Here is a 12,033-nt window from a genome sequence, read left to right on the forward strand (position 1 = left end):
AACGACTACCTCAATTACAAAGCTTTCCATCTACATTTGGTAGAGTTCACAGTACTTCTCACGTATCATAGCAATTACCTAAATTGAACCTCTCGAGAGCCTCCTGCCTGTCGTGATTTGTCACTGGTTGTCCCTCAAGGTTTTCTAGTGACCTCAGGTGGAATATGCTATACAGGTGATAATGAGGCAGATTTACAACTGGATTGTTTGCCAGAAATAGAGAAGTCAAGTCTTTTAGTGGCTTCAGCTTAGCTATGTCATGGAGCTAAATCAAAGAAAAGAAGATACCATGATTAGATAGTTGTTTTAGGTCAATCATTTCCTTACCACCTACTTTCTGGTGTTAAAATAAATTATCATCATAGGGAAGGATACATTTGTTTATATACAAAAAGAGGTGCACAGAACAAAAGTGTAGAGCAATATCAGAGCACAAGTTGCGTACTCTTGTCCTGGAATGAAACCATTCCTGATAGGAAGTTGGCAAATGTGGCTTTGGAAATTCCAAATGCTTGTTACTTGTGTCAGGTTCAGAGTTTAGGAGGGCTTAACACTCCAGTCAAATGGATCATAGAGTTCACAGGGAAAGGGCGCCCCAGTCCCAAGCAGCTGTCTATATAGTGGGCTGACCCTATTCACTCACTAGTACCCAGGGCTCCTTCAAGAGCTGCACTACTACCATGCGAGCTCTCATCACAGCTAACCTCAGAAGTTAATCTAATCATGTCTCAAACAAGAAAAAGGTGACTTTTGTTTCTATGCTTTCCACAAGACATAGTGCCAAGCTGAGCTAATTTCAAGTGGACGCACACTTCATGAAGAACTGGACTGGAAACCATGAAAAAAAACCTTGTCCATTTCCATTAAGTTTCTCCTCATTTTGCAAAACCTTGCTTTGTCCTGACTAATGTAACATTTTTAAAACTGAACGCCTTGTGACAGAGGAAGGTTTTTCCTGATTACACTGTGAGCAGCCTTGTGAAGTTGATGGTAAATCAATTACTGCTGTACTTTTTCCCTACAAAGAGCGTGTAATTATTAAAATAATGACCATACTAGCTCATGTACATTGCAAAAAAGTCAGTTACCAAAGTCTTTAAAAAGAACTTATTGTGAACAATTATCACAGCTAGCTGACATCACTTACTGAGGAGATTTTATTTTCTTTCAAATTAAGGATGCGCAAGGACCTTAATTTCTTTCCTACCCACACAGGAATATGCTCGATTTCATTCCCTGCAAGGTTGAGCTTTTGAAGATGCTGCATATGTTCTATACCTTCAATTTTACTGAAAAGAAAGAAAGCAAGGAATTTAGCTATTAGGAATGAAGTCAGATGAACACTGCAGCTATGCCCTCAGGGATACTGTACAATAAAATCTATCCTAAATAATCACCCAGGAAACTAGCAAAAGAAGTGGCTTAGTAGAGGTCGTTTTACAGGTCAAAACAAAATTGTGTAAAAAACCTTGGGATGCTTTAAAGTAGTTAGAACAAAGGCTGCTTATTGCTGCTGCACTTTTTTGCAGGTCATTGCATCAAATCTCTTATATCTCATTTTAACATTCTATAATTAAAATGATGAAAAGATTTTGACAGTAGCATTAATAGCCAGCCACATCGTTCCCTTCTCTCTAGCAGAAGAATCTCTCTCCTCTCTTTAGTAGAAGCATCTACTAGAAACATGAGACTCAAGCAGAAACAAAAAAACAGGCACCATTAATTTCATTTATGTAGATGTGACTCCAGTGTAGCCTCACAAAAACAGAATATGTGCAATATAAAGAAACTTAAGAAAAATTAGTCAAATTCATAGCAGCCCAAGTATTAATTCTTTTGACCAACCTTAATTTCATGCTTCAAATACAAAGTGATATGGACACGAAAACATAATTTATAGTTCAATGCTACACAAAATATATTTTTTATCTAAGCTGTTCATTATACTCAAGAAAAAAATGAAATGTTGAAGTTATATTTGTATTTGATTAGAAAAGAAATTGCACAACTAGATTTCTGAGATATATATAAACATTAAAATAAAGCAACATTACTTTGGCATTATTTTATTTTATTTTCTAACTCTCCAGAGAAAGGAAGTTGCTTCATTGCACTGTGCAGAAATACTACTTAGTCCTGTGAACACTTCCTTTAACCTCTTTACTGTAATTGCGGTTACCATGTTTGCAGCTCCAGAGTTTGTTTAAAGAGATGTTACTAATTTTACTTTCCTGGTGGCAAATAATAAGGGCAGCATGCAGAAGTTCGCTATTCCACCCAATTGTCCCTCAGCATTTTTACACTACCCAATTAAAAACAGCTTCCTCAAAATAGTGGAAGCTATCTGTTGGTGGTAAATGTATTAATTAAGACTTTTACAAGCGCACTGACTGCATGATTGGGCCCTTTCATTTTAATCTTTTGGTTCTCTTTTCTGAAGGCGAATCCTTCTCTGTTGCTGATGTAATGATATAGGAAGACCTTTATTAATATTAAGGCCTGATACCAGGCTTTAATATTACACAATATCTCTACATTATATCAAATGATATATATGTTAACAGAAATCACAGTGAGAAGTGTTGTATTGGATTACATGGATTTAGGATTTATACAAATACTTCTCCGTGTGATTCCTAATGCTTTATCAAACATACAAGAGGGATCTTAACTTTCTAAATTTCCATCGTATTCCCAAAACAAATTTTTATGCTTACCTGATTTTGTTGTAGGACAAATTGAGTTCACGTAACTTTGGCAGTTTATCCAGCTTTTCAATCTTCTCTATTTGATTGTTACTGAGATTTAGTACTTCTAGTTTAGAGCATTTTTCCAAATTTTCTATATACTATAAAATAAACAAGTTATCATGTACACACATACAGAGGTTCCCATTTATACGAATCATATATTCATAAAATGATAGTACAAAATATTATAAAGCCTTTCAGCAACAGGTTCTAAAGGTCAGCTCAGAAATTCCAACAATTACATTTCTTTTTTAAATTGTATTATTGTTCATATAATGTTTTCAGCTCTTGTTAATAAAAAATTACTTCCAATAACTCACCTTAAACTTTTTGTCCAAATCCTTACCAAGAGAAAGATTCAGTGAGTTTACATATGCCAAATTTTCCTGTTTGGATAGGTTTTTAATCAATGACTCTGTAATATACCGAACACCTGGGCTATCTTCATCTGAAGTTAACAATAGAAAAAATATGTAATGCTGTTAGCACTGAAATGAAGAAAAAATTACAATATTTTACTTACTGTAATATTTAAAAAAAGGGAAATCTGGGAATGGTTATGCTGCAGAAGGTATGAAAAGAAAATGAGCGCTTCAGAAGTAGCTCCAGAAGTACAGTGCGGGCGGAGGGTACAGTGTCTCTAGAGACTTGGAGGAGTGAAAATTCAAACAAAATCTTCAGGATCTATTTTTCCTGTGCCATTTCAGCAAAATTTGCTAGTGCAGGGGAAAACCATGAACCCAAGCCTCATTTACTATCCATAGATAGTTTATAGACCAATGCTTTAATCACAGAATCCCCAATCCATTTATAATTGGATCGCACTTTTCAAGGCAGAGATTACCTCTGTTATGGGCCAAATTTTAGATATAAAACGCAAAGATAATACCCCTTCAATATCACTTTTAATAGACAAAATAACCTTATTTCACACTGTCAATATCAAAATGCATTCGGGATCAATTTCTACACCAGCAGTCTTTATTTACACAGTACCTTTCTCACTCTGGTATTCAAAAGAAGCTCCTACATCACCTTCCCCTGCAACATCAAGTTGTCCATGTCTCTGGCCCCTGGGTTTGTAATTAGCTGTACTTCCCTGCCTGCTGAGAGGAGATGGTGACCTGGTGCTTGAGCTGACAGTAGACATTGGACTTGGGGTACGAGAGGGTGACATCTGTGTTTTTTTGGGTGATGTTCTTTGTTGCGAGGCCTTCTTCATTGCACAGAGGTCATATAACAAACATCTGTAAATACATCATTAGGATTTTCACTCTGTACATGTGGGCAACTACCTGTGTTACTTCACAACTGCAATAATGCCACCCTTGCATTTAATTTCATCGCTTCTCCTTTTGTTTCAAAAGGAAGAACATCCCCTAATGAACAGCTGCTTAAAAAGGAAAGTCCCTTCTCTAACTGACACCAGTTCAGATTAAGTCATGCAAGCAAGCCTGAGGCTCCCAGCTGCTGCATGCTTATAAATGGCCTTCACATAAGTCCTGAAACCAGAGGTGTTTGCTGCTTGTTAATTTTATATGAATTTTGCAGGACCAAGTCTCACAGCCCAGCTTGCTGCAATGCAAACATGAAGTAGCACCAGCCCAGATCAGAACTCCATGCTGCCCAAGCGAAGCCTCAGGCTGCCCCAGTCCCACACGCACAGTCTAGCGCATGGCCATGCTATTCACCCCCAGGGCTTACCACCCGTGTAGAAATTTAGCAGCAGGGGGTGGCAAGTAATGCTGTCACTGCTTCCCTGCTACCGAGTTGCTGGACCCATGGGGAGCTCTACGGACTGTGCGACACTGCTCTGTGGGCCAGATATAGCCCACAAGCCCAAGGCAGAGCATCCCTGCTACAGTATGCTTATATTCACTTCTTCAAGGTGCAAGTAAATGACATTGCACCATGTTTTATTGCTGTCGGAGTGTTTCAAAATACCAGAATAGAGAAGCACAAAGCATCATCCTGCTGCAAAGCAAAGGCTTTGGTGCAACCTGCAATTACAATAATGCTGGGTTATTACTGCACCTCTCACCATGACACCAAGCTAGCGTACCGCTAGCACGGGCTGACTTGTCTTTCCCTTGCTGCCTCGCACCGGCAGGTCTTCCAGCACCAGGCCCAGGGCAACACATGCCTCTACAGTGACACCAACACAATTTCACACCTCTTTGCCTCACCCACTTAGCCCAGGCAGGTAGCCACAGCCCAGCCCTCACACCTCTGTTACTCAGGCACCACCAGATGTCCTGGCCCGCTGCTGCAGCGCCGTGCACCAGGGCTTCGCGCCTTCCACCCGCAGTGCCCCAGCCATGGCGCTCGGCCTGGATGTGTGCATTGCAGCCTGGCCTGGGTCCTGGGTGCAAGATTAGGCTTCCCCCTTGCCTGGGATACTTTGGGGGGAGTGGTGGTTGCACCTGTCACCTTTGGCACTGGGGGGGTTGCACCCCTGTCACCTGGGGCACGGGGGGGGGGGGGGGGTTTGCACCTGTCACCTTTGGCACTGAGGGAGGTTTGCACCCCTCTCACCCGGGGCACTGGGGGGGTTGCACCCCTGTCACCTGGGGCATGGGGGGGTGTGGTTTGCACCTGTCACCTTTGGCACTGGGGGAGGTTTGCACCCCTCTCACCTGGGGCACTGGGGGAAGTTGCACCTGTCACCTTTGGCACTGGGGGGGTTGCACCCCTGTCACCTGGGGCACTGGGGGGGTGTGGTTTGCACCTGTCACCTTTGGCACTGGGGGAGGTTTGCACCCCTCTCACCTGGGGCACTGGGGGGGTTGCACCCCTGTCACCTGGGGCACTGGGGGGGTGTGGTTTGCACCTGTCACCTTTGGCACTGGGGGAGGTTTGCACCCCTCTCACCTGGGGCACTGGGGGAAGTTGCACCTGTCACCTTTGGCACTGGGAGGGTTGCACCCCTGTCACCTGGGGCACTGGGAGGGTGGTTTGCACCTGTCACCTTTGGCACTGGGGGGGTTGCACCCCTCTCACCTGGGGCACGCGGGGGGGCATGGTTTGCACCTGTCACCTTTGGCACTGGGGGGTTGCACCCCATCACCTGGGGCACTGGGGGGAGGGGTTGCACCCCTGTCACCTGGGACCGTGGGGGTTCACCGTCCCCGGGAGGCTCCCGCCAAGCTTGCCTTTGCTTACCTGGGTTGGCATGGCAACGCCTCCCCGCCTCTTGCCCTCCCCTCCCCTGCCGCCGTGCCCAGCCCCGCCCCCCGCGGACAGGACCCGCACCCCTTTCCCCCTCGCCCTGCTGTAAACCCCTAACTCCCCCCGCGGACTTACGGGGAGCGGCTCCTTTAAGAGCCCGGGCCAGGCCGCCGCGACACCGCCATTTTGTTTCCGAGCTGCGCGCGAGGGGGCGGGGCCTACTCCCAACGGCCACCCGTTCCTGCGTGGTGGGCGGGGCGGGGCAGAGGGTTGGCAGTTGGTGGGGGCTGGTGTGGGAGTGCGCGGTCTCCGTCTGCTTGCCCACTCCTCTCCCCCTTGGGGCTGCTCGTGGCCAGGGAGCTCCTATTTCACAGCCCCCAGCTGACTCCTGCGCAGCCAGGCCTGCATGTCACCCTGCCTCTCTGCCCCAAGTCGGCTGAATTCCCCTCAAAACGGAGCAAAATCTGTCTTGTTTCACCTCGCAAAATCCCGAGGCTGGGACAATGTAGGAGCTTCCAGACATGGGGCAGGTTTTTTGGCTGTTCCTCTGGAAAAAAAATTAAAAATGCCCTCGGCTAGCTTGGCTGATTGCAGACTGTGGGTTTGGTTTCTTCAGACGTGCTGGATGAAGTCAAGGGGCAGTGGTGACCATTAGGCCCCTGAGTCAAGCCTCGCCTCAGCTCACCTCCCTGGTTGGCAGGTGGACCCTGTCTAAACTCTGCAGCGTCGATAGCGGGCAAAGCGCAGGGTTTAGCTCCCGAGGCATTCAGTCTTCTTTTCTGTGGGTGTCTGTTTCACTAGAGTCACTGGTTATTTGACGAACCATCTTCAAACTGGAGTGTTTTGAGCTTGTTGCCTTGTTCTCCCTGCTGTTTCACATTGGAGCATAGGAATGGTTTATACACCGAAAATTTTAACTGGCATTTATTGCATGCTGCATCACTGAGAAAAGCCTGGTAGCATTTTCACTCGTCTCTACATTATTCCAGTTAAAGGAGTTGTATCTCACACGAGTGAAATTTGTTTGTACTTAAGGTTTGCGTTGCCTTCTGCTTGCTGGTTAAAAAAACATAGTTTTCCCTTGTGATTTTTATGAATATAAAGGAAGGGATCAAGTTCTTCCTTTTCATTTCTTGGAAGACCTTGAAAGTCTGCATGGAGATCACGGTCTACCAGGAAGCGAAGTTCTAAAATTCTGCTTGCTTGAACTATAACCTAACACATGGCTCTGAAAACCCACAACACCATGTAGTTTATATGAAACACCAATTTCAGGCATGTTACATGCAGAGCCATGTCGGACCCTAAGTTTATGTTGGTGTTTCATATAAATTATATGGTGTGGGTTTCAGAGCCAGGCAAGTACTTGTTAGGTTATGAACAAGCATAATTTTTTAATGACATGGCTTCTTGCAGGTGCTATATTTTTATTGGACCAACCGCATGATTGGAATAGACTTAGATAAAAGTCTTTGAATTTTTGAATCAGGAAAACAAGAAGGCAGAGGAGAAACATTACCAGGCTGTGGCCGTGTTGGTCTAAGGACGTAGGCAGACAAGATTCTTTGGGTGAATCTGATATCTTTTATTAGACTGATTTAAATTGTTGGAAAAAAAAAATTCTTAGCAAGCTTTTGGGTTTAAAAACCCTTCATCAGGCTGAGGAAGCCTCTGCAGTTGGTATGTGCTCTTCCTGGATGAAATGAAACATAAAAAAGCCAGAGGCTGGGCTGGTATGAGAAGAAACATTAGCATTTATCTTTGATTTAATAATTTTAGGCATGTAAAGATTGTACAACAAAACTTTAAGAATTATTTTCCGGCGCCCTTTATTTTTTGGCTTCTTTGTATGTAAAAGTTTTGTTGTGTGTTTCAGCATAGCTTGATGATGTTTAATAAATAAGTAATAGGGCACAATCATTTTTAACTGCTTTATCCTGACAGCGGGGTTGTCCTCTGAGCATTGTTAGAATTACTTCTTTTGAGAGGAAAAACAAAAAATCCTAACCTGGTGTGCTTCTGGTAATACCATGATGTTATATTGATCAAAGATTTACTTTGAAACTGTCTTTTCCCGTAAATGTTGGCTACAGTGTTTGTTTAAAATTCGAAATCTTGCACAATTTCTGTTTAGTTAACTATTTTATAGACTTGTTTGTTAAAGTATTGTAACTAAGTTGGCAGGCAAGTAAAAGTTCTATCTTTAACATTTCTTTTACTACAGTCATTACCAATACATCTCTGCTTATGTCATAGATTTTTGTGGGTGCTGTATTTTTATTGGACCAGCTGCATGGTTGGGATAGACTCAGATAAGTTTACGAACACAGTGCATTCTTCTTTAGGTTACTTTTAGATATATTATGCCTTTAAACTTTTATAAATGGCAACAACAGCTGATTCAAAAGAATCAAGACTAAGAATGTTTTTGAGAAATTAAAGCAAAATGGCTGTATGTAGCTTTAGTTAGTCATAAAATGAGTATTTTATGACTAGCAGTTGAGGATGTCTCCAAATCTAAAGCATGTAATACAGATGTCACCTTGTGCATAACAGTCTTCTTCCCATGCTTTCTCTTGCTCACTCATGTTCTCTAGGGCATTGGGACTATCTTTTCAATGGCCTTGCTACAGAACTTACAACTGGGTAAAATAGTCAGTAGTGCTACTACAGAATTACAGCTGTAAACTGTGGGGTACAATTGACACGTGGCTGGCTATTAAGGCTCCTGTAATCCAGGCCATGATTTTTGTGCAGTGAGAGGGGGGAATCTCTTTCAAACTGTCAAGCATTTTTTTGAGCTTGACATGTTGAGTAGGATACAGGATGGGTGAGAGTGAACCCAAATTTAAGTGTGTTAGTGGTTCGGCATAGGTCACGACCTAAAAGAACAAGGTGAAATGACTTGGATCTTAAATAATGGGTTGAAAGACACAATTCAAAGGATCCCTCGTGTACACAGCATTTCCTGATAGACTTTTGTAAAGGAAAATGTAACACCTGTCTGATATTTTGAAAAATAGAGGGCTTATTTTCTTGTTTTGACATCTCAAATGATCCGCAAATTTAGGATGTAATATTGAGCTGAGTAAATAATAAAATCTGTCTTGAGGCACAAATATGACTGACTATGGTTATATTATATTAACTATTGTTATGAACAATAACAATATAAGTACTGATTAATCTAAAGCTTTAACTGATAAATATGAATTTTTAATCAAGATTATATTTTTTTTAGGAAAAAAGGGGGAAGCACTGAAGAAATATGAGCATATATAGGTTGTTGTTTTACATTTGTCTCAGGAACCAGTCAGGAAGAAAGAGGGATGGGATTACAGGCAGAAGCTTTGTAGGTGAGGCTGGGAATGACAGAATAGTTCTAGGATTGTGCAGTTTCTTTATCCTAATAAAGAAGATTGTTCAATGTAAGCTACTTTTCCTGTAACGCATTAATCAGTTTTATTACTGGAAAAATCAGCAGAATAATCAATTGAGAGGAAGTATATTGTTGCAACCAGGTAATCACCAATAATCAGTTTACTGAAGCGGCATGAGAAATAGGATCTCCATATCCTAGGAAATTCCATTATTTTAATCTTTGTTTTTAATAGCAATTGGAATGGAGGGCTGAATTTTGACAGTTTTAAGTTAAACTTTTGAGGGAAAAAATCATTTCAGGTGAATTGACATAATTTGTTTTGATTCTGACTTCATCTTTATGTTATAATATAAAACACATTTCTAACTTCAAAGACATTACAAAACCAAACATGAAACTCCTGTTCCAAAAGAATTTAAACTGAACACTGAAGTTATCAAAGGGCTCTACTTTAATCTTCTGAACAAATTTAATCAAAACTGACTTGTTCTTGCAGAAAGCATATTTTGATCAAATGAAATTTCCAATAAAAAAACTTTTTGTAGGAAAATTCTAAGAGGTGGATTACATATGGCTTTCTGTGGACAAAATTAAGGCTTTGGTTGTGCAGATAATTTCAAAGTCCTGAGATAAAGAGAGGGGACAACAGCCTTTTCAGAGATCTGCAGTTAATGGTTAATTGTTAGATAAATACAAATGCCACTGACTGACTTGACTGAAGGAAGAACTAAATGCGGTTGCACCAGGATTTACTAGCATCTTTGGGTTGGTGCTTGTCAGCTATGAATATTTTAAGCTTTTTTTGTATTTTGGTAATTTGTGGCAGAAGCTTCAGTCAGGAGCAAACGTAAGTATAGTGTACTATCTGGAAATACTATTTGATTACTGCTGCCAGTTTAAAAATTTAGATTAGTATGAATACAGAATTAAATCAAGGCCAATATAAGAGGCACTATGCAAGTCTGACTCAACAATCCTCACTCCAGCAAAACTCACACTGATTTCAGGTGGACTATTGCCTAAGAAGGGACTTGCAGAATGGGGTGCATGTTTGCAGACACCAACTATAGCATCTGACAAACTTGGCTTATGATTCTCTGACCCAATTAGTCTTTAGGGTGCCTTGCCCAGCCTTCTGGTTGACTTTTGACTAATGCTGCTAATTACCCTTCACAAACCCAAAAGGTGTGTTCATGCCTTTGGATATTTTTGGATTTAGAGCCAAAATTTTGTCAATGTTGACAGGCAAAACTGTAAAGAGTTTCAAATTTAAATTATTTAAAGATGGTGATTGCCTGTTTTTCTAAAGTAAATGTTTCTTTGCACTATTATTTGTAAGCCATTATTTAGATAGGTTCAAAATTATACCTGCACACAGGGGTGGGACTGGGGCTAGGATTCCAGGGCTGGGGTAGAGGGGCAGATCCAGCATGCATGGGGCTGAGTCTGGGGACAGTAGGTCTGATCCACCATGGGGCAGAAGCTACAGCCACAGCTGCCATATGATGTGCAGGACTGAGGCCTTGTCTGGTGCAAGCCTACAGACTGGATCCCCCTCCACCACTCATCTGGCCAGTGGGACCAAAAAGTTGGACACCTCTGTCTTAACACATTCAGACATGACATAAATATAGCTCCTATCAGAATGGTTTTGTTTAACTAGTGTACTGTCTACTCTTGAAATATGCTGAAGAAATATTTATCACAAAAGCAATTTTCAGTTAAAAATGCCTAACAATACTTGTATTTATACAGTTACTAGAATTTATTTAGCATATTGCAATATAGCAAATAAGCAATATTGAAGTTCCTACAACTCTGAATACCAGGGATTAGGTTTTGTTTCATAGCAGGGATGAACAATAGAGTTTATAACAGTGATTCTCAACTAGGGTCCCCTGAGATCTTTTCAGCGATGCCCCAGAGCACAATGCTAGAAGTGTTAGGTGTACAAACATGATTCACAAGATAAAACCAGCGATGTCAAGTAGGGAATCTCTAGTGTTAAAACACTGTAGTCTGCTGTGGTCTTTCCGAGTGCTCTGGAACAGAAGAATTGCTCTAGTATTTTTCTGTAGTAAAGAAAGAGTGAAAGCTAAGAGCTGGCATTTTCTAAGGAGGCCCTTAAGTCTAATGAGGGGTCTCTTAGGGGCTAATCCTGCCTTCTGCCAGTAGAACTCATGGCTTGTGGTAAGAATGAACTGTGAGTTCCTTTATCAGCATACTGATATATCCACAGCCTGTCACCTGCTGAAGAAACTCCTTTTTCTTCAAAAACAGATTTTGTGTTGCAGCCACAGCGTGGAGACCTGAATGTCATGCTTTCAAGAGCACATTCTCATTAGACAATTTAAATACAGCTAGAAATAGGTCAAGCTATTAGCCCATCTGCTTTAATGGTGGGTCTTTCAGTGAATTTTAAATGCAAATAGGTACAAAAGAGACTGGCAATTCCATTATCCTATTATTATTATCATTTGCAGGTATGTCGTTTCTGCACCAAAGATCTTGCGTGTTGGGTCATTTGAAAAGGTGGTAATTCAGGCATTTGGATATGAGAATGAATTTTCTGTCAATGTTGCCATTAAAAGCTATCCAGATAAGCAAACTGTTTATTCTTCTGGCCGTGTATCTTTATCTTCAGCCAACAAATTCCAAGGTTCTGTAACGTTAATGGTATGTATTTAAAGCATTTCTTGTCCTCCCTTATGGTTGTATTTGGTTGTAAAAGTA

General features: G+C 41.5%; 2 protein-coding genes across 9 annotated transcripts in view; one reads left to right on the forward strand and one right to left on the reverse strand.

Moving 5' to 3' along the window:
• The window catches only part of CNTRL (centriolin), a 44,082-nt gene extending 37,945 nt beyond the window's left edge, over window positions 1–6,137 (reverse strand). For all 6 annotated transcript variants that reach the window (XM_090022737.1, XM_090022736.1, XM_090022740.1 and 3 more), the window contains exons 1-6: window positions 6,054–6,137; window positions 3,747–3,997; window positions 3,071–3,198; window positions 2,718–2,848; window positions 1,148–1,289; window positions 79–265 (exon numbers count right to left, since the gene is read on the reverse strand). In XM_090022737.1, coding sequence (XP_089878863.1) covers window positions 79–265; window positions 1,148–1,289; window positions 2,718–2,848; window positions 3,071–3,198; window positions 3,747–3,972 — 814 coding nt within the window. In that variant the 5' untranslated portion in view covers window positions 3,973–3,997; window positions 6,054–6,137. The remainder of the gene's footprint in view (window positions 1–78; window positions 266–1,147; window positions 1,290–2,717; window positions 2,849–3,070; window positions 3,199–3,746; window positions 3,998–6,053) is intronic.
• Window positions 6,138–10,031: 3,894 nt separating this feature from the next.
• The window catches only part of C5 (complement C5), a 41,307-nt gene continuing 39,305 nt past the window's right edge, over window positions 10,032–12,033 (forward strand). For 2 of the 3 annotated variants that reach the window (XR_016438507.1, XM_090022257.1), the window contains exons 1-2: window positions 10,034–10,147; window positions 11,784–11,976. Coding sequence is in view for 2 of the 3 variants with exons in the window: in XM_090022257.1 (XP_089878383.1) it covers window positions 10,083–10,147; window positions 11,784–11,976 (258 nt within the window). In the remaining variant the exon portion in view is untranslated. Of the gene's footprint in view, window positions 10,148–11,783; window positions 11,977–12,033 lie in introns of all 3 variants that reach the window. The other variant, XM_090022256.1, reaches the window with a different exon arrangement.

This window comes from Crocodylus siamensis, chromosome 11 (genome assembly GCF_052110815.1).
Source record: "Crocodylus siamensis isolate JL-2025a chromosome 11, ASM5211081v1, whole genome shotgun sequence".
NCBI lineage: Eukaryota > Metazoa > Chordata > Crocodylia > Crocodylidae > Crocodylus > Crocodylus siamensis.